Source organism: Anabrus simplex, chromosome 1 (assembly GCF_040414725.1).
Source record: "Anabrus simplex isolate iqAnaSimp1 chromosome 1, ASM4041472v1, whole genome shotgun sequence".
Classification (NCBI taxonomy): Eukaryota; Metazoa; Arthropoda; class Insecta; order Orthoptera; family Tettigoniidae; genus Anabrus; species Anabrus simplex.
In genome coordinates, this window is record NC_090265.1 from 631,938,358 (window position 1) to 631,964,196 (window position 25,839).

Consider the following 25,839-nt stretch of genomic DNA (forward strand, 5'->3'; position numbering starts at 1 on the left):
CTCCTTCCAGGTAGGCTGTTATTTATTTTGAGCTTGCTTAATGTGCCCTAAATTGAGTCTAATGCGGAACTTTGAAGCTGATTGCCGGTCACTTTTTGAGAAGGGAGCTTCGTCTTAATTTCTGTAATGAAATGAGGAAATTAGGAATTTGTTTTCTTTGTAATGAAAGCATGTGTCTTTACATATAAACTTAATGTATAAAACGGTTCCATACCTTAAATGTTGTTAGACTCCAATTCTACCATGACCCTGGAGGGGGAACGTTTGAAGCTGCTTTACGTCTAGTATAATAATGGTGTGTGTGTTCCGCTGTTTGCTCCTCCTTTCGGGGAGGCAAGGCTGCGGAGAGGGGAGGAGGCGTGTCTCTTACTGTCACGGCTTCGGCTTTAGAAGGGGTGGGGAGAGTAGATGTACAAAATGGCGGAGGCTCGTTTTTATTTATCATTTTGTGGTCTGTGTTGTTTCTTTTGCCTAAAGTTTCAAGACTTGATAATATCCCTTCGAATATAGGGTTTCTATTGTCAATTGTATCATTCAGGTTATTGTCCTGATTACATTTTTGTTCTAAATAAATATATAAATTTTCTAATGTATTTAGAAGAGCTCCTTTGTTTAGTTTTTGTAATATAGTTAAATCCAGCTCTATAGTTGTGAACTGATGTCCGGTTGTACTCATGTGTTGGCCCATCACGGAAATTTTTTAATGTCTTTCAGCATTGACATGCTCTAGGTATCTTACAGTAAAACTGTGCCCTGTTTGCCCGACATAAGCTTTTTCACATTGATGACACTTCAATTTGTAAACTCCTGATTCTAAATGTTTGTTTTTTCCTAGGGAATTGACACTATTGTAATTAAATAATTTTTGCTTTGTATTATTGCCGGTTGAATACACGAACTTATAATTATATTTTCTAAACAAATTCGTTACTGTATATAAGTTGGGGTTATTGAACGTGAACTTGGCATATTTATCTTTCTTTTTTATTTCTGGTGTTTGATTAGTTTGTAATTTCTGTTTGAATTTTCCAATTATTTTGTTTACCTTTTTAGTTCAAATCCGTTGTATCGGGCTTGTTTGCGGATAAAGAGCAGTTCTTTTTCTCGTTCCGTGGCGTGAACGAGAAAATGAAGCTGATTACTTGCAATATCACCCCTCCTGGGTCACGGTAGAATTGGAGTCTAACAACATTAAGGTATGGAACCATTTTATACATTAAGTTTATATGTAAAGACACATGCTTTCATTACAAAGAAAACAAATTCCTAATTTCCTCATTTCATTACAGAAATTAAGACGAAGCTCCCTTCTCAAAAAGTGACCGGCAATCAGCTTCGAAATTCCGCATTAGACTCAATTTAGGGCACATTAAGCAAGCTCAAAATAAATAACAGCCTACCTGGAAGGAGTGAATGAAATGAGCATTCAGCAGTAATAAGAACAGTGTCAAGAAACCACTCATTTTTCAAAAAACCTTTTAACTGGAAGACAAATAGATATTTTTAGTGTAACAGAGTAGAAACTTTTAACAGCTATTCTAATGAATAGATATAGTTTTTAAGCAGGCTAAGTATGTATTCATCCTGTCTCATTTCATCAACCCATTAACCCTCACATTGTTTTAACATCATTTCAATTTAATTTTATATTCAAATTAGTCTTTAAGAGGAACAATGTACCTGAAAATAATGTATTCAGAAACTTAGCGATTCACCTAAGCTTAACAACAGCTGAAGATGTTCTCAAGCGAGAACGAAACATGTACTGTTTATAATTTGCTAAAAAGCAAATAAAAAGTATCAAAAAGGTGGAAGATTTTCAATTATTGTAACTCTCTGTGATTAGAATGTGATACAGAAAATGAAGCTGATTACTTGCAATATCACATCAATGTCGAAGTATGACATGAAAATAAAAATAACAGAATTAAATGCACTGAGACAGGAAACATATAGAACTGCATTAATAGAACCGTTCAGCTTTTAGCCCCTGATGTGTTCTCAAACGGTGAAATACAGGATTTCAGGAGGACTGGCGAAGATATATTTCTAATAAACAAGCACAAAGAACAAAGTTTTACAGTACAAGCACGTGGCATACCTGCCAAGTATTCCGGTTTTTCTGTAAAATGTACTGATTTTGAGTGTGTTTTACGGTTGTACGGATGAACGTTATTGGTACGGATTTTGAATATCTGCGCTTGGTTTCGGTTTCTGCGGTCACATTATCGATTATCACTGTGCTTTTGTCACCTACCTCAACTGCTACTTCATTCAATGAGATGTTCCCAAACAAGTAGCAGGCTGTGGTTTTTAAGAAATGAAATCCGTGAAGAGTAGCAGGCTGTGAATTTATATAAAAAACAACTTTAGTAACTGCGTCGTGCTTCGTAGCAGCTGAAAGGCTTTGTTTGTGTGCGTGTGTAACATTGGCGGTAGTTCTGAAACTCGTGGTATTGTCGCGAATTTCTAAGTGATTTAGTATTTTTAGTGGTGTTCGCAATGAGATCAATTAAGAAACGATATTATCAGTCTTTTCGGGAGGCATATTCTGCTTAATATCCTTGTTTTATACGATCACGGAAAGTGACCCAGTGTTAAGTGAAAACAGACGAGCACTCATCAAGACGTAACTTTATGTATTTAATTTCAGGGGCAATTATAACATATACAGTAAAACCTCGATGCATCGCTTCTCAGGCGGCAGGGGGAAAATGACGACGGATGTGGGAAAACTAAATGTGGGCAACATAAATAATAGGGGAAAAGCAAAATAAGACGACGGGTACTGTATTGGGACATTTCTCGTTATGTAAATATATTATAATAATTATTATAAAAACAATAATGGCGCGTGGCCTCCGGAGCCAGATGCAGGTCTTTCGAGTGGTCGCGTGATAGGCGATCTAGGCGCATATGAAAATGCGGCTCTACCTAAGATGAATTCTAATCTTTAATTCGGCAAACAGACAGCCCCCGAACCGTTGGAATTAACCAAGGAAAGTTAAAATCCTCGACCCAATCGAGACCCCTTGAACCAAAGGCCAACACGTGCTAACCATTTAGCTCATACTATACACACCGGTATCAAAATATTGCAACCGTGATATAGACCTACGAGTTGAAAATAAAAAGCGTGACTTTTACACTGTTTCGTTTCACATTTCGTAATAATTGAAAACCTTTAAGTCCAGTTCTCTTCTTGCAAATCAAAGATATTCGTGGACATTATGGCGATAACCTGTATTTAGGAAAAGATTCCATAGACCCTTTGCAAACGGTAGATTAGATACCCAACACGGCGCGGCTCCCGCAGCTCAACTGAGACGATGTCACGATTCAACGCACCGAGCACAGAATATTCTGTGCTCGTTGGCACCGCGTCTCGAACGATATCACAGCGGCTTGTGCGAAGCTGCCAACTTAGGAACACTTGTGTCTAGGCCTACAAGACCAGGCTATGAGAAAAGATTATTGGTCTGGCTTGTAATGAGACTGAGGTAGTGGGCAACAAAGCGGTCAACAGGCCTCTAGCATCCCTCACACTCCACAAGGTGCGACGCGATTAATCACCCTGTGACTAATTAAAATGTATTTGGCACACTGCGCGATTTTCCCCTTTTTTTCAACGAAGTTGGCAGCCCTAGCCAGCCTATACCAACACAGAAAATGGTGGCAAATTTGAGTTTTACGCTGTCTAGGTTTTAATTCTTGTTGGTAAGAATACTTCTAGGGGTCGGTTACTGGGCCGAGGAGAAGGGTTGTCACCAGGAGGCTCGTAGTTAGGTTGCGCGTTAATAACCTGTGCACAGCACTCCAGCCTACAAGATCCTTGTTCAAGACTTGGAACTCCGAATCGCTCGTACATTCTCGCGTAACAGGTTGCCGTTATTATATGCTAAGAGTATTGAGCTGTCCCTCTAAATTCAAAATCTTTTGCGTATATTTTTCTTACGCACGATCGATCAATGCGGAAAAATTGTGACCGAGGACAAATAATTTTTCGACGATCGATGCGATAAAACGATAGTTCGAGAAACGATAGATGCAGGGAAATTCAACGTTGGTTTATATGGAACTTTTTTGGGATCGAATAAATTCAACGATGAATACGGGAAAACGACAGTTCCGGGAACGATGCATCGAGGTTCTACTATATTTGACTTGTTTTACTATTTATAATCCCCCCGGCCGCCCTTTTTCATTATGTCTGAAGACTGTTACGCATGCGCATGTTAAAAATTTTCCGCTTGAGGATCTTCCGGATTTCTCTTTTTGAAAGTTGGCAGGTATGACATGGGCACTTGGAATTCAAACAACACAAACATTGTAGCTTCATGGGAACATTGACTGAAAAGTAATTTACTACCTATATTGTTATTACATAGTGGAAAATCATTCTAGTTTTGGTATTCTTTAACTTTATATATATTATGGTGTACACTTCTCAATGTAAACTCTCTTTATGACAAATCTTCTAACATACGCAGATGTTTCAGTTCGTACACAAACATTTTACAATTATTTGTATATATCATATCATTTTTAAGAACCTATGTTAATGTAGCTTGTTTCAATGCCTTCGTTATACTTTCCTAGGCTGATGATGGCATACCTTATTGCCAAAACTGGTCCCACAAATGTGAACAAATAAATACGTGAGACTTAATAGTTATCACAATTTTTTGTATTGAATAGGTGGATCTCCATACCTAATATTTTTGAATGTGACTCTTACCATAGTCAGTATGGTAAAACTGAATAAAACATAAATGTTCGGAAATTGTATTCTCTATAACTTATAATATATGTAGTACTTCTCGATGGGACCAAAAACGTAGGTATTTAAATTAAATTTTAGGTGCCTTCTCCTAAGCTACCATTTCATCGAGAGTGAATAAAATTATTTATAGCCTAGACCAGGGATGGCGAACCTTTTCCAACTAGTGTGGCATTTTAAGTCAGGTTTATTTTTCTGAATTGTATACTGTGCCACTTGTTATTTTCGTTTGGAATGGCTACAACCATCCCACCCCCAACCCACCCCCGACTTCCATGCCTAATTCCAAATTATGTATCATAATATGTTATTACATATACACCGTAAAATAATAGCATACATTTCATTACATGTCCCGTGGTCGTATTTTGACAATACCGCAAAAATACTTTTTAATGTGTAATTTTTAGAATACCTAACATTATTTTAGTTTAAATATAATAAGCGCCCATTGTAACACACTTCGTCATTGAGTATTATTGGGTATAGAAATCAAAAATACAAATATTGCCGAAGGACTTTAAGTGAAATGTCGTTCTCAACTTCACTGTGAAACTTGTCGCTGAATCCTAGTAGCCATGTCATTTATGTTAGGTTCTTAACTTATGTCTTCGATAACACACAAGAAGCACTAAGATCTGAACTAAGACGGTTTCTAACAGTTGACTTCACAACGTTCATTGCATAAAATAGCTGTTCGCAGGCGTATGATATCTCAAACAAGGTAACTAACGCTGTAGCAAGTTTCTTCATGGCGGAAAACATTTGGGGGAGGTTGTTCCGCTTTTCAAGTATTAAGTTCTCCGGCTTCTGGAAATAATATTCACCATCAACAACACACTCGATTTTCACCAATACTTCACCAAGTTGTAGGAATTTGTTAACAGATGTACTGCTTTCCTGAAATTCAGTCAACTCCATTTCTAAACTGTCAATATCTACCCACTTAAAAAATTGACCTTGATATCAATCATTTGTGCAAAATGAGGTTTTGAAATAAAGTGCGATATTTTCTCCAAATCTCGAAGTTGGGATAATAATCGCTTGGCAACTATTTATTTGTCTTACAAAATTCGAAACAATAAACAGTTACACACTGCCAATAATTACGCGATGTTGCAACCAGACACAAGCTAAACTTCGCTAATTGACTGATGCGGCTGAGTGAATGGTTCGTTGGACACATCTGACATTTATCTCACTTGACTCAGCGTTGATGTATTGCCATAATGCACGTCCGAATGGAACTAGAATTAAGATTTTCGGCATTTATTTCTTAAACCTGAAGCACTGTAACTATACCATGCGTGAGATATGTTTAGTCTGTAGTACAAGACATACATAAAAACGTTAATATGTGCATGTGGTGTGCCACCAAAATCGTGTTCGCGTGTCACCTAGTGACACGCGTGGCATAGGTTTGCCATCCCTGGCCTAGAGTGTAGTTTTTTCCCCCTGACTCTACATACTGATTTTCATTAAATTCTGTTTACGCATTTGCTTGTGGCCCGGCATTGATATGGACAGCAACAAAAATACAAATTCATTAATACAGTGGAACCTCGATTCTCTGTTTTTTGAGGGACCATGAAAATAAAACGTACAACACGGGAAAACGGAAAATCTGGGAATGAATGAAAACCAACAATTTGGCTAAACATCACAAAAATGAAATATGTATAAGTTTAATTATAATGTTACAAAAACTCCTAAACCAAACCAAATTACAGCCCCAATAGGATTTTGCCTGCCAAGCGACCGCTGCTCAGCCCAAAGGCCTGCAGATTACGAGGTGACGCATGGTCAGTGTGATGAATCCTCTCAGCCAATATTCCTGGCTCTCTAGATCGGGGTCGCCATCTGACCACTAGATTGCTCCTCAATTAAAGGTAATCACGTAGGCTGAGTGGACCTGGAACCAGCCCTTATATCCAGGTAAAATTGCCTGACTTGGTCGGAATCGAACCCGGGCCCTCTGGATGAGAGGCAGGCATGTTAGATCGCAAAACCACATTAATTACCGGTACGCGAGTTCAAAATCTCGATACTTTATATTCAATTTCATAGGGGCTTCGTCAGTTTCCCGTGAAAACTTCTTTCAGTTCAGCAACTTTGATTAGCCAAACTTCGAAATATCTAATAACGCCAAGCCAAATAACAATCGACCAAAAGTAGTTTTTAATTCTCTCATCTAATAAAGTACCGTACATTAGATACAAAAACACCCAATATGATGGCGAAATCCCTTCTTTTCTTAATCTTTCATTGTAATTTGATCTCGGGTATACTGTGGCTGTTCGCAGTCAGTTTCTGGGAATCTTGTACCGTGTAAATTAGGCCTTCGTCTACTTTTAAAGGTTATGTTGAACTCGAAAACATGGTTTCAAATGTAAGTATCGATTCTCAAAAGTTCTCGAATGCATTATATTCTATTCTGCCCGTCACTAATCCAATCAAATTGGAAAGAGAAAAAATATATCATCAAAACTTCAGAAATTACAGTTATTCGTGGTCTTGAGATCATCTGGAAAGCACGCTCGCTGCACATGTCAGTACGAGTTGGAAATGATACAAACCATTTAAATGTAATGTCCGGAAATAAAACGACTGCGGTTTTTGGCATTTTAAAACGAAAATATAAATTTCCCAGTCTTGCATTAGGACCAAAATAGTAATAGGCAATCCCAAAACCTCCCATGGCTTTCTTTTTAATGTAAGGTGCAGCATCTGTTCTGGTCTCGCTAACATAATCGTGTACGATAATTTTAAAATACTAAATTTGTGTTAAGAAGGAGCAGTTTAGATTCTTGCCTGAAAGCCCAGTTCTTCTACAGTGCCCTGAGGAAAGTGCCAAAAACCTGTTCGGCAGTATGATCGAAAAATAGTAAAAATATAAACATCTAACCCTTGATATAATGTGGACGTTTTATAAGTGCGAACATTTGACGAAACTCTTCTTCAGGCAGAGCTGTCGAAATGTGCCGTGTCTGCTTAAAATTGGTGTGGCCACTCTCTGCTTTATGATTTCCGAGATTCTCTAAACAATACCTCCCAAATGCGATGCTAACATGGTCCCTTGTGCAAGTTCATCGCTGATCGCTTTTCCAGTACAGTATTTGCTCTAATTATCGCAATGACGGGGCGTTAACGCCAAGATCAATAAGTATGTCATAGCCGTCCTTTCGTGAGGTACAGTTTAGTAAAAACGATTGATCGAGGATTTAGTGTTGATGGGACTGAAATTTCTTGACAGTTGATCCGGGAAATCGTTTCTTCGAGGAACGGATAATGCAGGATTTTTACAACGTGATTTAATTACGATGCTTGTGGGACCACGTAATTTGAACACATATTCCGGGAAAACGTGGTTTCCGGGAACGGATAATCGAGGTTCCACTGTATTTCTGTTATCACAGCTGGTACGGTAAAAATGTATAAGACATAAATGATTGGAAATTTAATTCTATACACTTTAGTTATGTAGTATTTATTGATAGAATCACTACTAACATATATTTGAGAATTAAATTTTAGGCCTTCCCCAAAACTACCATTTCACTCAGCGTGAATACAATTTATAACCTAGATTGTAGTGGTTCATTCCCTGACTTTACATACCGATTTTCATTAAATTCTCTTCAGCCGTTTTCTCGTGATGCTTGTACGTACATACATACAGGCAGAAATGACGGAAAATTAAAAAGTGCATTTCCTTGTTACTGTGGACTTGTCCAATACAGAAATACCATTCTTTTTAAATTCTGAGCAATGTACAGACAAAACTCTTAATTTATATAGATTTAAACAAATTGTTAATTTGTAGGTTGAATATTCATATAATAAAGAATAGTGTGTCATTCTAAATATGTTGTTATATAATTCACTGTATCTTACAAGTTCAAGTAAATTTAAACTTTCCATCAAATCTTCTGTGGTGAATAATGTCATGTTTTTTTATTCTGGTCTTTCCATATTGAATGTATCGGAGGAAGTTATCTTGCCAGTTTTCAAAGTTGATTTCTGTTCATCAGGTGCCTAGATTCCATTGACAAAAACATAGTAATCAGTTACACTTCCTATCCCACTAATGTTAAATTCTCCCATCTTGCTTTGCTGCCACCTAGTGGCGAGATTGTGAATTCAATGAGCCTAATTATGACCAAAACTGTGACTTCTTTCCTGGCCCCCTGAGTATCTCAATAGCCAACAGATGAGCTAGCTCTCTCGAGGAAGCTAGTTCTTCTGCTTTTTATTGTTTAAAGGAGTAGTAGTCCACTTTTTCAATACATTACATTAAATATTCAAAAATAATATAACAACCATATAAAACCTTTAACAATTCAGTACATGTTTTGTCCCCTAGTTAGGAATGTCTTCAGCTGATGAAGACAACAAGAGGGTCTTTAAATAAAGACAAGGTAAAATTGGCCATAAGTATAAAATAAGGCATAGGACTTTTCTAATTTGGGGGGGGGGGGGTGGCAGATTTTTTTGTAATCATCATCATCATTTAAATGTTCATTAAAACAATGCCAAGATAAAAAGTCTGAGGAAAACACATTAAAAATAGTCTTGAGGTCTTCTGATACAAGACATCATTTAAGTGTGAATGGTTTCTTTGGCAGTTGAATATTACATTAAATTTTTAATTAGTGATCATTCGGAACTCCTTTTTTCTAAAAGCAAGCACGCTAGTTCATATCGTAAAGCATTGAAATTAGTAATGAGCAGAAATGGGGTAGAAAATAACTTGTAAATCAGACAGAGTGAAAATATGCTTACAGAAGGATTCAAAAAAGAAAAGAGAAATCAGGAGAATTAGAACAAGAGTTGTAGATTGGGCAGGAATAGATAAAGAAATCATTGTAAGGAATAAGTACAAGAGGTGTAGAATGGGTACGAAAAGAGAGAGAAGTAATTGTAGGAGGCACTTAACTTCCCTGCTGGCTCCGCTGTACTGATGTAAATGTGGGTGTGGCTGAGAGAGAGCTGTAGACTGCTAGGATGTAGTGCCCATAGAGTTGTGTAAGCAAACATTCAAGTTCGAAGCAGAAGGGGAGAACACGTTTTCATGTTAAATGCATAAATGTTTTCATGATAAATGCATAAATAGTGCTGCCAAAAGCAGTTGTTAACTCATTAGAAATAAAGGCTAAAGTAAACAGTTGCTTAATTTCTTTCATTGCTTACACGTAATTTTAATACTATCATAGATACTGAAATTGATCAAGAATGTAACTCCCAAGATATGGCAGTGTGCATCACTGATTTCAGAAGTTTGTTTATATATTCTTGCATCTAGTTTAATTTCAGCATAATTTAACACGTATCAAGCTTATATTGATCCATTTCACAATTATAGGAAAGTGCTGTTATTTACAAATGGAACCTATAAAGACCAACATTCGACATATATAAAAAGGCAAATTATGGAAATATAACGCAAGAATCAAGGCCAACACGTTTCAATCTCACTAATACATTGACTATATTACTAGACATTCAAGTGTTTTTAAAAAACTTCTGTAGTAAATGATAAGCATTCTATTTAATAGACATTTATGTTTTATACAATACATCATCAACATAATATGCAAGAAGGAACTGACACTTAATCATTAGACTTAAAAGCTAACCATACACGGCATATTTAAATATTATCAATATCTGATGTTATATAAAGACAAATTGTTACAATATTTTACCACATAACGCAAGATCCAAAGCAATAGTATTTTAGACTTTAAAGTACAATGATTAGACTTTAAAATATATTAGTGTGTTTATGTAAAAATATTTTATAGAGGTCAACACACATTTATATTCTACCTAAAATAATATCACTCCAGCAATGTGGTGTAAAGATGTAACATGATATTTTATTGTAATTATCACGCAAGTTTTATTTATCAAATTTTACTGATTGTCTATTCACGATTGTACATAAGTATAAAAAGGGAATCGATTCAACAGAATAAGCAACAATACCTAAGATAGATGCTTAATCAACCTAAGGACGCATTCTGTCAGCCAAAGTGCATGTATATAATAGACAAAGTTTTGTAATTTTAATTTTAACACAGTGCTTGTAAATTTGTACGTTTTTAAGATAAGTTTTCACTGAAATTTATGAAACAATATATCATGAAGGTCTTTCAGAGGTATAAGATAGAAATGCAAATGTGATTCTGATATAGCTGAGGATGACCTATGAAGGGTCGAAACCGGTCCTAGATTGTAATACTTTACAAGAAAATAAATGTATTGATTAGGTGGAATTTTTCTTTCCTTTTATGACGATTGGTAAATATCAATACGGAAAATGAAATTCATAAATCAAGAAATTCATAAATCAAGATAAATCAAGATTGTCAGTATACGCTTTATAATTGAAATGTATGAATAAATAATTTTCAATTTATAAAAAGTGTATTAACGAAGTGGACCAAACACGTATGCCCAGTTTCTTCAACTCTTATGTTAAATTTTACTTAACAAATGCTAACTAACAATTGCTATTAATTTAATACTTTGGTTAAATGTATCCTGTTTCACAAACACATTTCCAACATTTGTTACGAAACAGTTGTTAAAGATAAATTAAGACATTTCCGTGAGATTTCTGAACGCGTTTGGCAGTGAGCGTCTTTAGTTTCTTTACATAAAGCATACCTGCCAACCCTTCCGATTTACCCGGAAACTTTCCAGTTTTTAACTCGTCTTCCGTTTTTCCGATTTATTTTTACTTCCTATTTTTGACCAATATATCCTCTAGTATGGCCAATACTCTTCCCCAAGTATAAAAGATAAATTCTTATGTGCTTGTGTAATTTACGAAACCTCATTTTCAAGCGTATTTAGCTGATGCTTCATTTTGAGAGTGTTTTGTCCGTCACCTTTGTGCATCGTGTTTCCCGCTCACCACAGCAGCATGTGCACTTTATACAGCTGGTGGTTCGGGGTGGCAATCGTCCTGCAAGCAAAAGAGGCTAGCACGCGCTAGCGGCTCCATTAATCGGGACTAAAGAATGAGTTTTTTATTGTGTTGTTTGTGCGCTGTTAACATCGTTTCTGTGCGTAGTTTCGTCGGAGTTGTAAGCCACGTTTTTTTTGCATTTCTATGCTTTCCCCCTCTGTCAGTCGTATGTTAATGTATGGGACATATTGAATTGTTTTGTATGTTGTAGTTTCGCATATTTAAGTGCATCATTTTAATGAGTTGAATGTTTTTAAGAAATGTTAACGTATTTGACGCACCCACAACTTCGAACAAACATCACGCAGCTCCAGATGTGTTTCGAAATGAAGATTTCTACTACTCAAGTAGCAGGCTTCCTACTGCAAAAGCGGGCATTCCAAATACCGGGCAACATGCTGTTTTTAGCCGGCGGGAAATCCCACTGCACTAGTTTTAAGAGTGTTTCGGGTACGGGACATTCTGTGATCTCAAAATTGTTTGTCTGTCCACAGTATACAAACTCGCGGTGATCAGTTACGCCGAAACATACGGGAATAGGACAGCGGGCAGCAAGTATTCAGTCCCAATGAAATGTGCGCTACTGCGGTAACAGAAGTACACTTCCAGAGGCCAACAAGTCTCGCAGAGCATTTCGCGGACCAAAAAGCTGTAAGTTTCCGCAAGTAGAGGAGAATCTGCTTAAAGATATGATTTTGTTATGCAACGTTGGATAAGCCGTTTCTCATGAAATGCTTTATTTTAAAGAATGAGAAATAGCTGCTGCACATGGAATCATTGTCTCGGATTTGAAGGTTAGCCGAGGCTTGATTAATTTTATGAAAAGAAATGGACTTTCTCCTCGACGAAGAACAACATTATGCCAATAAATGACGAATGATTTCAACCATTTTCATTGCTTTGTGATTGAGAAGCATAAAGTGAAGGCATATTTGATCTCCCTTATAGGAACCGCAGGTCAGATGCCAATCAGTTCCCATATGCCACAAAGTCGAACAATCGATAAGAAAAGAACATAACAGTGGTATCGTACGTGCTAATGAAAGCGAAAAACAATGATGTACTGCAATGCTTGCTGTAACAGCTGATGGCAGAAAGCTTGCACCTTACATTGTTCTGAAACGAAAAACAATGCCTAAAGCAAAATTTCCACGGGTGATCGACGTTCGTATTCAAGAGAAAGGGTGGATGGTCACGTCACTCATACAAGATTGGATACGAACGGTTTGGGGTAATGTAGCACGGTCCCTCCTTCAATGCCCGGCCTTTCTCGTGTTGCACAGTTTTCTTTTTTTTGCTGGTATGTCATTGTTATGACATTACATGAATTGTACTTTTGTTAGTTCATGTTTATTTCACTTCAGGTCATACAGGTCATATTGTTAGCTCATAATGGGAAGAATATTTTCCAGTGTCTGTACTTCAAACCCATGTGTCTAACTTACCTGATGTACCCTATGTGACTTTTCAGTAAAAATCACACGCCAGAATTTTACGCGAAATGGCAGTAACCGCAAATTAGTTGAACCGATTATGTTTATATTTGATGTATCATTTAAATGTAAATGAATTATAAATAATTTGTAAATATCTGAATTCCTTGAATAATTAATGCATCCGAAGATTTCGCCTGTATTTTTCGTTAAAAAAAGTGTGTTAATTACGCTTTCAATTAATTGCGTGTATCGGTGTGACATAAATATTATTCATATGTACGTGTCATAAATGAAATTGATTAGGTACATTTTCTTGTAACCATTTTTATGTTCCCTTAGTTTAATTTTAAATTTAATGGTCCATTCACATTGTAATTGTAGATATGTATGCATTTCATCCTGACCTTTTTTTCATGTAGATCGTGGTGGTATATATGTGATAAAATCCAAGAATTAAAAATCTTCCTTGTTTTTTTTTTTTTTTTTTTTGTTTCTAAAAGTTGGCAGGTATGATAAAGCGTTCCTAGTGGTTTGTTGAAATAGTATTTTGTCACACATCGTTGACATTATTATAGGTTATGGTTAGCAGACTGCTAAGACGTAGGCCTAAACATGTCAAGTAAGTGGCAACAAAAGCGTTATTATAATGAATGCAAAACAAATTTTATAATTTTAATTTGTAAGTGTGCGATTGTGCTTAAAAAATGAAAGAATGGACTGTTATATCACAACATTTGATATAGCCTATTCTAGGAGTGCAATGTAAGGCTCCTACATCACCGGGAAAATGTGATAATTGATATGCCTTGAATGATTTTCAGGCATTATTTTATTGCAGGGAAAATAATGTAATGCTTTGTTAATGCTGCAGTGGCAGCAGGAATTCTTCACAGAATTCTACACACTTGTCTTGCACTCATGATCATAGTCGCCGACAATGATATGAAGAGAGTCTCAAGCATAATATCTAATAAGGAGAGGCCAGACCCTGCGGGCAGCAGATTTCAATGGGCTTCAATGTACCTGTTGTGGAGATACTCGACATAAACTCGTATATAAGGGTTTAGGTCAATACACTTTCATTTTTGAAAAACAAATGAGGTCAAATGTCATGACACAGGATCCGCTTCAGGCAAAATGGAGGTGATTGAACACTAGAAGGTGAACAAATTTTACTTAAACATGTCAGGTCTGGAACCTAATAATTTCTGAAAAATTGATGCATCCCAGATTTGAATGCAACACACACATACTTGAAGTTACATCACAGTGAAACTGAGTGGTGACCTAGTTGCCTCCATACTTGTCTGTGAACCTCGTAGAAGTTCGAGTTTTGTCGCAGCTGTAATTCTTGTGCAAAATAAATTAATATTTGAGGGAACGTAAAGATAAAATTGGGAACAAAAATATTAAGCAAATTGCAGTACACTATTTTCTACCTGAAATTAATATAGGCCTCAATGTTCTCACAGTTACTGCTGAATTTCTCTCTTTGTATATATATATTAATTTGAGGTAGAAAATAAAGTTCAGGCAGTTTGCGTAATATTTTTATTCGCATTTTTACCTTCACGTTTCCTCAGATAATTTAATGTGTATAAAAAATGTTGCTATGGCGGGACTCAAACTCGCATCGTCGTGGTTCATAGACCCGTACGGTAACCACTCGGCCACCACTCCGCTTGACTGTGTTGCAACTCTCCACGGATATTCGTGTTGTATACGGTGTTCTATCACCTCCATTTGATCCAAAGTGGATCCTGCCTCATGACTAAAGCCAAATACAGTAGAGACAATACACGACACTGAGCGAGATATCGAGGGACAGCTATTGGAGCTCACTCTAGCGGGTAGACCTGAACGGTACTGATTCTGTCATAAGAGCACGTGTATTTTTGTGTGAAGTTTTTGGTGTTATTTGTGCGTTTTCAGTGAGTTGACATAATTAAATAGTAGCGTGTGTCATTCCTTGATATCTCCTCTCAACATGAGGGGAAAGGTATGTGCTGTGTTTGGCTGCAGTAATTACGAAGTAGAGAATAATGCGCGCTCGTTCTTCAGGTTCCCTCGTGACAAGAACATGTAAGTAATATTGTGTTTGCATATATATTCTTCCAGTGACAGAGATTTTTATAGTGCTTCATAATCTTCTGACCTGCTCAACCCATGTTTTAACGGGCTTAAAATATAATACGCATATTTTATTGTATAGTGCAGCAGTTAACCTTCAATACCGATGTGTTGTTGTAGGCGTGATCTGTGGGTTTTGAAATGTCACAGAAGCGATTTGGATAAAGTGTACAAGAAGGAAGGGACGTTATGCTTGTATAAGAATTATAAGATCTGTTCAGATCATTTCCAGGCCAGCGACTTTAAAAATCCTCGACTATACAGCCAAGGGTATGTTACATTTTTACTCTAATTGTACGTAAATATTCCTCAAAGCATCACTATCAACAACATTTTCAAACTTTTCTTTCTTTTATCCCTCTTCTCAGATTAAAGCCGGGATTTTATAGATTTTCTTTCTGTTAGTAGGCTTCATGTTAAGAGGAAAATTGTCCAGCTATTAAATGTTAATTCATTGCATCATATGTGTAAGGAATGTGCCGATATTTTTATTGACAAATGTCTTAATGTGAAGATACATTGTTTTTAAATGAGGAAAAAAGACAAATCCAACCGTAAGATTTCAGGCAGGTATGCTAAAGCTAAAAAAGTAATGCATAAATGAAAGATCAAGCCATTTCACAGCAGTCCATTTGACACCTTGTTTATATGTCTAATTTCAGTCTTTGAATAATAACCTTTTAAATAATTCTTCATTTATCCAGAATTGCTTTAGCAACTTCGAAGTTAATATCTCAATACCACTGTCTTTCTAGACGTAATTTATTTATCCATTTCCGTATATACATTTCCATTGATATTTGAATTTAGCGCGATTTGTTCAGGTCAGGTCACTAGGAGCGCCACCGTTGAATTGTTTCCCATTTTAGCAAGGCGAAAGCCGTAAGTGTCGTGTATTGTCTCTACTGTATTTGCTAAAGCGTATTGACCTAAACCCTTATACACGAGTTACTGTTGAGTGTCCCCCAACAGGTACATTAAGCTCGTTGAAATCGATTTGATGCAGGGTCTGATCTCTCCTTGTAAAATCTATAAGCAACTGCTGCACTGGAGACACTGGTTTCAATCTGTTGGAAACTCTTAACGTATTTTGAACTTCTTCTAGTACCTTGTTCATTATGGTTTTGGTAATTAGATATCTTAGTAGAAATCTTTCTTCTGACAACTCCAAAAAGTCCATTTTCTTAGTATGGGTTGTCGTTTGCCTTCAGTTTATTTTTAGTCTTCATACAGCAGTAAAGCTTCAAAAACTTATGACTTCTACATGCTATCATTTTGAAATTTTAGCAGCTGTTAAGATGTTTAACACAGGGCTGCTGCCATGTTAATTTAAGACAAGTATAAACAATTTGTTAGAGTTAACAGTTCTTGATGAGACAACCAGTTTGTTAAATTATGTGTTAAGTCTCCTTAACAGCACTGTTAGTTCGGCCCCACGGTGTAGGGGACAACGTGTCCGCCTGTCACCCGGCGCCCCCGGGTTCGATCTCTGGTCGGGTCAGGGTTTTTAAATTGTAATGATTAATATCCCTGGCCTGGTGACTGGGTGTTTGTGACGTCTTCAATCTTCCTTTCCTCTCACACAATATTCCACACTACCACCATTCCAATTACCCGCAGGTTCATACAGTATGGTGCCAGTAGGGACAAAAATCCATATGGGTCGACGCCCTGAATAAATAGCGTTTTTTAAATAAAAAAATATAACAGCAGTGTTAAGTTACAATTCATTGAAGAAACTGGGCCTTACTATTTTAGTTTTTGATAGCTTTAGACAAGTTAGCACAGAATCAAATCAAATACTTTTTTTTTTTTTGTCATATCCTGGCCTCTAAGTGCTCTTTCCAACCACGCTATTGCAAAGTTCGGCACACGAATTACAGTTCACAGCCTATTTGGTATCTGTTCACAGTAATCATACCTAAGTGTTATTCGCATGTACCGCGTGTCCACAATTAAAGTTATGGTATTCAGTGCGGTACAGCATGGGCTGTAATGATTGTAGGAGTCTAAATTTTCGTTTCAGATGAACTGAATTCTGGAAGATTCTTAAAGCGCTAGCTTTTAAAGTTTCACCTAGTCTTCCATGAAGTGCATCCTTCAAATTGGAAGGAAACTGAGAACTTAAACAAGACATGTGATTGTGATGTGTGTTTAACATCCAAATCTTTACTTTAAGCGCATAAAAGGAGAAAGGTTGTGCCATAGTTGCATGTTCCTAGAACAAAAACAATGACTATTAGCAACGTTAAAAGTAGGCACGGTTGAAGCATCTTACATTGACAAGTGGAATTTGAACTAACAGAAGACGCACGACTACTTATAGTACACAAACTTTTTCTTGAGCCCTAGTTCCCATTCAGCACTATGGACCTCAGGGCTCAAGAAAATGTTTGCATACTATACATCCTCGTCTGCCCCGGAGAGGTGAAGCTTAATACAGCTCGCTACAGCTGACTGAATGTGGAGGCCGTGTATGATGAAAGCTAGTGTGGAGGGACAGTAGGGGAGGGTTTGATCCAGTGGGTGGGGGTGTGTGCATGAAAATTTGTTGTGAGGCTTGTTCATGGGGAATTTGTTGAATAATACCTCAAAAAGCATATATATAGTTTCCAAAATTTCATTTAGGTTGTGAGCAGGATTGCATTTATGGTCTATGTTAATTAAAACTGCTTTCTGAGATGTTGAGTGAATTGCCCTTATTATTGATGCAGAGAATTTTTAAGTCCTTTTCTACGGAAGTGAAAGGGCGGTTGAATTCTGTTACATAGGTATTGATGGGAGCTAAAGAGAAGAGTTCCGCTAGGAATGTGTCCGGGAATGCGTTAGGCCTCGCTTCTCCCCTCGTCCCTGGCTTCACGTCGCCAAGCTGGTGTATGTACTTGCGTTTCTGAAAACGTTCGTCCTCGCAGTCGCAGTGTCCTTAGCTGGTCTCTTCCTGCAAGGCACTTGATGTATTTTTATATATCGCAGGTGGGTAACATTATTCATCTGTTAATAGACTATATCCGACCAGCGAAATATTAAGACAAGGCAGTTTCCAACTAATAGTAATCTAGGTTAATTTCCACTGACACTGCGAATTTATGCCAACATTCGATTTTATCAGGAGCGGAGTCCATCCTCAAGGTGCATATCGAAAGAGCTTCTGTTATTATTTTTTATTTTAATATATATATACTGCATTAATTATTATAATACTTTTTACACATTTTTACAAAATGTCCGATGACGATTACATCACTAAAAGAGGACGATATTTATTTCCTATATTTCAAATGTAAGTTTCAAGAAGTGAGCTACAGGCAGGTCAATTTCGTTCATCAGTGTGCCGAGTTACAAATGCATTCTCTCTCACACACACATGTACCGGCGTGTTCGTTACGTGAAGAAAATAATAATAATAATAATAATAATAATAATAATAATAATAGTCTAATAATGAACCAGATTGAATATGTGCGCGTATAACATTTTTTATGATTACGATCCAATCATGCAACTCATCCAGACATGCAGTCATTCCCTCATTCAGTTAATATATAATGTCTATTGTAAGCTAAGGAGAAATCTGTTCGGACTTATAAACAATTTTACACTAATTAATAATAGGAGTACGGGTAAGATACGTGTTGTTCTAGACAATATAACACTGTTAATGTCTAGGACAAAAAGAATTATAAGGAAACAAAATTAAAAACTGCAATTTAAGATTGGGTGTAAATAATGATTAGGAGTAATTATAATGTTTAATGTAGTAATAGATACAAGAAGAGCATTCATATAAAAAATAGCAATAAATGATTACTCTTTCCAGGCGATCCGGAACTCGGGGAAGGGGTATTCTATTCTACTATTCTGTATAACAATGTTCCCGCTTGTGCGTCACGAATTCTGTGCCGCAAGGGTTACTTTATATGTCGTTAAAGCTATCGACACGACGCTGACGTAGTTCAGCACCTTCAAATACCATTGCACTTAGCCGAGATTGAACCCACAGACTTATTGTAAGCTCAGAAACCCAGTGCTGTACCGTCTGAAATGGGTGAGAGAGGAAGTAACTTATTCATTATTCGACCAGTTAGTTTACTGAAGAACATAATTTTATAGAATATTATTAATCACAAAATATTTAAAACAATAGACTGTAGGCCTAAATTAGGTTCAGTAAGCCTTGTGTCCCTATGTCACATTTTTATACACAATACTATTAAATAAATTAACATTTAAAACAATACACTGTAGGCCTAAATTAGCTTCAGCAAGCCTTGTGTCCCTATGTCACTTTTTTTACACACACAACCATCAAATAAATTAACATTTAAAACAATAGACTGTAGGCCTAAATTAGCTTCAGCAAGCCTTGTGTCCCTATGTCACTTTTCTTGATGATACACAAAATAACGAAGTAAAATATCATTAAAAACAATATTTCCTAAGGTGAACACTTACTTAAAGTTACACGAACGAATTAACAGAAACCCTACGAAGAAGTATTTGAAGAGCATCTTCGATGGGTTACTCGCTGTCTGTTAGGGGTGAGCAAGTTCGGATTCGGGCGAGGAAAACTGGTCATCGCTTGATTCATTAGAGTCACTATCCAGAGATATGATGAATTCTTCGAGCGCGTCTTCCATCAGTCCATCGTTCTTCCAGTACTCTTTCTCACTGTTATGAACGTGGGAACAATATCCTTCCCAGTCTGCTTTGGTAATAGAAGAAATTGCAGTTCTCGTTACGGCTTCAAGCTTTGTCATGGAAATGTCCCCGGTAACATTGCTTTCCCGTACAATCCTCTTTGCCTTTGACCAAGCCAGTTCAATGGCATTAAACTCGCACATGTAAGGCGGCAAACGAATTACGTCATGCCCATGCGACCTTAACATCTCATCAATCCGGAAGATTTTCTCGGGACCTTTATTAATTTCAATCAAATGAAAGAGCTCTGATTTTCTCATATCCTCACCGTATGGCACATAGTTCCTTTCTAGCCAGCTTTTCATTTCCTTCTTAACAGCATACTTCGTGGGGGGTTTGTTCTGTTGCACACAATGATACGAAGCATTAACACTATAACACTGTTCTTAGGTAGGTTAGGCAACAGCTTCTCACGAATCCACTTCTCAAAATTCTCTGCGTTCATCTGGCCATGATAATCTCCTGACGATTTCCCGGCCTTAAAAATAACCAACGCTCCTTCCAGGAACCCATCTTCACATCCTGCGTGCACAATAATTAAGCGATTCGATGAGCTTCTGTTGGTCATAACACCAGGTTGAATGTCACTTTGCCAACACTTATTAAATGTTAAATTATTATCTACCCATGTTTCATCTATATAAACAATAGAACGATTATCACTTCTATAACGCCGCATAGCTCTTAAATACCTACAGCGCCAACTGACAATGTTTGGGCGCTCCACCAAAATTTTTCTGAAATTCTGACACTTCTTCCACTTAAATCCCATGTCTCTTAAAATTCGCCTCAAGGAATGAACGCCCCACGGAAATTCGATTTTCTCCTTGATGGCACTCAAAAGCTTGGGGCATGTAGGCACTTTCTTCTGGACTACATAAAAGTCTTGAATTACTTCTCTTATTACATCTCTATTAAACCCATCACATTGCACTTTTCTTTCTTCGGGCTGTGGGCGATGCTTCCCTGGTGTTGATAGTGACGTATCGCCAGCTGCTGTACTTTCCTTGCGAATTCTACTCACTGTGCTGACTGAAATGCCCGTGTAATTAGATACACGCAAATTAGTTTGCCTCAGTAAGTGTTTCAGTTGCCCTTCTCGTGCCTCTTCATCACATTCTTGGATAACATGCCTGATAACCTCCCTAGCTTCGCTGTGGATAGTCTTTCCTTTCTTCCGGCAGGGTTCCATAATAGTAATACAAAGTAGCACTATAATAACATAAATGTTTTATAACACAGTTATGTAAGCCTCAGTATATACTGTAAATCGCTGTTCAAAACTTACGACACATAGACAAGATGAACGCTACTGAACTGTTCGACTGGCCACTTGCATCATCAAAGGCAGACTGGTTGCAGGCTGGCTGACGATAGTTTTAGGAAGAGCCATAGCCGAGACGACAGAGAGAGAAAGCTGCTCCTCCGTGTCCCACCTCACGCCCCGCTAGTCTTCTCTTCAGCTCGCATCAATACTCATGGCGGAATATTTGTTGTCTGGAGGCATTGACGTGTTCTTTGTACCTAACAAAGTGTCTACTTAAAGATAAAAATTTCATTGTTTCGTATTGAAAAGTATCACAGTTAAATTGAAATAATAAATATGGTAGTTCAACCTATTTAATACAAGTAAATAAGAGATGTAGAGATTACATTCTTATTTAATTAAAAGTGGAAATGGTACCAGTTTCGATCCCAGTCTGGGTCATCATCAGCCGATTATAACTCGAAAAACAATGCATAAGTAAGAAAGAAGTTAACGGTCAAGTCCACACAATATCAGTTGAAGAGGCGATATAAAAATGACAGGGGTAGGCACTGTAAAATTCAGACGAAGTGGAATGTAAGTCACTTAAAAGAAGTAATGTGTAATCTTCCGAGCATTAGCACGGCACACGCAATGTTTGGCACTGTCTCACAATGTTTTAAATGAGCTAGACTGCATACACCGTCAGGCACAAAGTCACAACACAATCCGAATATGAAGATCTAAAGTCGTGAAGAAGCCAAAGACGAGCAGCTCAACCAAAGTAACTTGCAAGCTCCAGAAGATCGGCGTGGTGTTTACAACGTCAAGTGCTGTAGTTTCATACGCTGACGGAGATTGAAGGGTAGATTAATGATCAAATATTTGCTTAGTTCACGAAAATGTACCTATATATATACTTATAATACGAATCAATATTGATAGGGGCCTTATTTTTTGGTGAAATAAAACTGTTTATTTCGGTGTTAAAACTGACAATATTTCGGTAGGTATTTAGTGAAATAAATTGTTATACTGATCGATGTTCCCTGCGAAATCTTCCTTGTGGTAGCGAATGGGGTAGATGTAACTAACTTTGTGATAAGGGATTTTAAAGTAAACTCTTGTAATGTATCATTGTTATTAAATCTTAGAAAAAACAAATACGCAAATTGTTATAGAAATAAATATATTAATCACTGATTCTTCGAAATGAAGTTAGGTGATCTGCCCTGTGATACATATTTATAGATAGCCTACATTTTGAGACGTTTAATACTTGTTTCCAAAGTACAAACTAAGCATGGTTTCAACAATATCATGATGCAGTATATACTGCAGTCAGAAAGTCAGAAAGTGTCTCTGTGTAAGCAGAGAAGCTCCTCTCGCTGACCACATTAGATGTCGGAAACCATAATGCTTGCGAACACTTGGATGCAAATTCACTGTGGTCTTTTGTAAAACCTCCTAAAACTTTGCTAACACTGTCTTCTTTCACTTCCTCAACCAGATGTGCTTTCATTGCATTTTGAAGTCATATAGCTCTGGGAGATGTTCATGGATATGCTCTTTTTCCCCGGTCAGGGATGAGTAACTTAGATGGTTAAAGCGCTGGCTTTCTGACCCCGATTTGGCAGGTTCGATCCTCGCTCAGTCCGGTGGTATTTGAAGGAGTTCAAATACGTCAGCCTGGTGTCACTAGTTTACTGGCACGTAAAAGAACTCCTACGGGACAACATTCCGGTATCTCGACGTCTCCGGAAAGCGTAAAAGTGGTTAGTGGGACATAAAAACAATAACATTGTTACTACTCAAAAGGCGATTTATTTACAATAGGCCTGCCAATACCGTCATATTTTACAGTAAAGACAGTATTATTTATCTTTCCCTTTATATTCATTCTCTTCCTCATGCCAGGATTACCCTATTTTTCTAGAGGAATGTTGGCTTGCATGAATGCTTTTTTGTGACTATTACAAATTGCTCTCTATAATTTTTCAACACCTTTACGATCTGTAAGGTATCGCCGATTGTTATTTGCCGCTTATAATTATATTGCCAACGGCCATAGCCGTGTTGAAACACCGGATCCCGTGAGATCTCCGAAGTTAAGCAACATTGGGCGTGGTCAGGAGTTGGTTGGGTTGCCACGCGCTGTTGGTGGGGGGTAAGGGAATGGAGGAGCGGAAAGGAACTGGCCACCCTACCGCACGTAAACTCCGGCTCAGGAACACCTCTGCGGAGGTTCGGACCTGCCTTCGGGCAGAATAACCCTTACCTTACCTTATAATTATATTAATTTGCTTCATTCTGATTCTCTGCAGTGTATATCGCACGTTTCAACTTTAAGAATATTACCGGTACACTATTGATACATTAGAATCTTTCTTGCAGCATTAAATACATAGAACCCCTCACTGTTGTATTCTTCGGCCCTCGGAAAATCTGTTGTGACTTCAGTTTTCGGCATTTATATACTTAAATGTTGGACATTTGCCGATAAATGTTGGTAAGTAACGAACTCTCATTGCGTACTGCTGTATCTACGACTGGTCTTCTATCTTGTTACGACCACAACGCTTTTTGCTGTAATCGATAGAATACTGATTTTTATCGACTGCCTTAGAGATCGCAGAACTGATTACACATGCTTTCGATACACAGTGTGTGCCGCTTTGTATGCATTTCTGTGGAGAATATACAGCGCTATCAAGCAAAAGAGAAGGAAACTACGATAGTCAAGTTCTCAGAAGCATTTAAACGTTTATTGGAGAGCTCTTCCGGTGCCATTTCGCATTTTTCACACCAAGTGGTGTATATTTCGTGATTATTTGCGCATTTCGCGCAATAAATCAAATTTCGCGATATTTCGCGAGTTCATTTTGCTAAAATACGTTATTCTTAGTACCTGGGAAGTCATATATAGACAAGGAAGAAGATATTTTAAAAATTCGTGCATATCGTTGTTACCAAAAAATAAGGCCCCTAATAATTGAATACGTAATTATCTTGAAGATTTTTAGAACAGTTGATGTGAAAAAACAATAGTGAATAGAAAAAATGGTAAAAAGCGCAATACTGGAAACAAATGAAAACGTGTATGCACAGTACGCTATTTCTTGAATATAAAAAAAAATTCAGGTTGTGATTGAAGTAGTCAAAGTTGGCGGTCGCAAGGCATGAGTTTAAATTTGAAAGTGAGGGCCCAAAATGAAGGTGGCAATGTAGATTTTTTTTTTTTTTTTTTTTTGCCACATATATATATAGGTACATTTTCGTGAACTAAGCAAATACTTCATCATTAATCTACCCTCAATCTCTGTCAGCGTATGAAATTACAGCACTTGACGTTGTAAACACCACGCCGATCTTCTGGAGCTTGCAAGTTACTTCGGTTGAGCTGCTTGTCTTTGGCTTCTTCACGACTTTAGATCTTCATATTTGGATTGTGTTGTGACTTTGTGCCTGACGGTGTATGCAGTCTGGCTCATTTAACTGTTCTCTGCTTTTCGTGAACATTGTGAGACAGTGCCAAACATTGCGTGTGCCGTGCTAATGCTCGGAAGATTGCACATTACTTCTTTTAAGTGACTTACATTCCACTTCGTCTGAATTTTACAGTGCCTACCCCTGTCATTTTTATATCGCCTCTTCAACTGATATTGTGTGGACTTGACCATTAACTTCTTTCTTACTTATGCATTGTTTTTCGAGTTATAATCGGCTGATGATGACCCAGACTGGGGTCGAAACTGGTACCATTTCCACTTTTAATTAAATAAGAATGTAATCTCTACATCTCTTATTTACTTGTATTGAATAGGTTGAACTACCATATATATCATTTCAATTTAACTGTAACAAAGTGTCGACGACACTTTTGCTTTAATAGATCACATCATCACAAACGGCGATACCATCCTTAAACAAATACAGTTGATCCATGGTTTAAGTTCACTTCTGAAGTTGAAACCAATAACTCTTTAAACATTTTAGGTCTCATCATTAATAGCAGCTCAAACTTTCTTATAATATCTGTAGAAAGCCTATGTAAACCGTAAATGACATTCGTCAAGATTCTATGCACCTGAACTCTCAAAAAAGAGCGACTTTTTATAGTCTAATTCATAGAGCATTTAACGTCTCTTCATCTGATGTAATTCGAAGGAAAGAACTCGATACCATTTACTTTATTACAAGTAAAAACTGTTTTGGCAGACATTTCATAGATACGATTGTCAGTAAAATTGTAAACAAATCCATCTCAACTCCACTCAGAGAAACATTAAAGAAAGCAGACAACTGTGCTACCTTCTGTTACTCCAACAGAAATATTTATGAAGTCACTAACATTCCTAAAAAAACATAATGTCAACATAGCTTACAAAACGGTCAATAACAATCTCTTCTATAACCAGTACAAAGACAATAACACCAATAACAAATACCACAAATAAGATGTATACATATTAAATTGTAACCAATGTCCAGAGAGTTACGTGGGTCAAATCAAATATTCCACCATGAGTACCCATGTAACTGAATCCAACCACGCTTTCACTTCCATAGAACA

General features: G+C 37.2%; 1 protein-coding gene across 2 annotated transcripts in view; it reads left to right on the forward strand.

Annotated features, from left to right (window-relative positions):
* LOC136857230 (eukaryotic translation initiation factor 4E-1A) overlaps positions 1-25,839 on the forward strand; it is an 84,288-nt gene that overhangs the window by 52,315 nt on the left and 6,134 nt on the right. Inside the window, exon 5 of one of the 2 annotated variants that reach the window (XM_068225098.1) lies at positions 1,054-1,196. The exons of the other annotated variant lie outside the window; for it this stretch is intronic. Coding sequence (XP_068081199.1) covers positions 1,054-1,120 — 67 coding nt within the window. The 3' untranslated portion in view covers positions 1,121-1,196. Of the gene's footprint in view, positions 1-1,053; positions 1,197-25,839 lie in introns of those variants that run through there. 2 annotated transcript variants of the gene reach the window in all.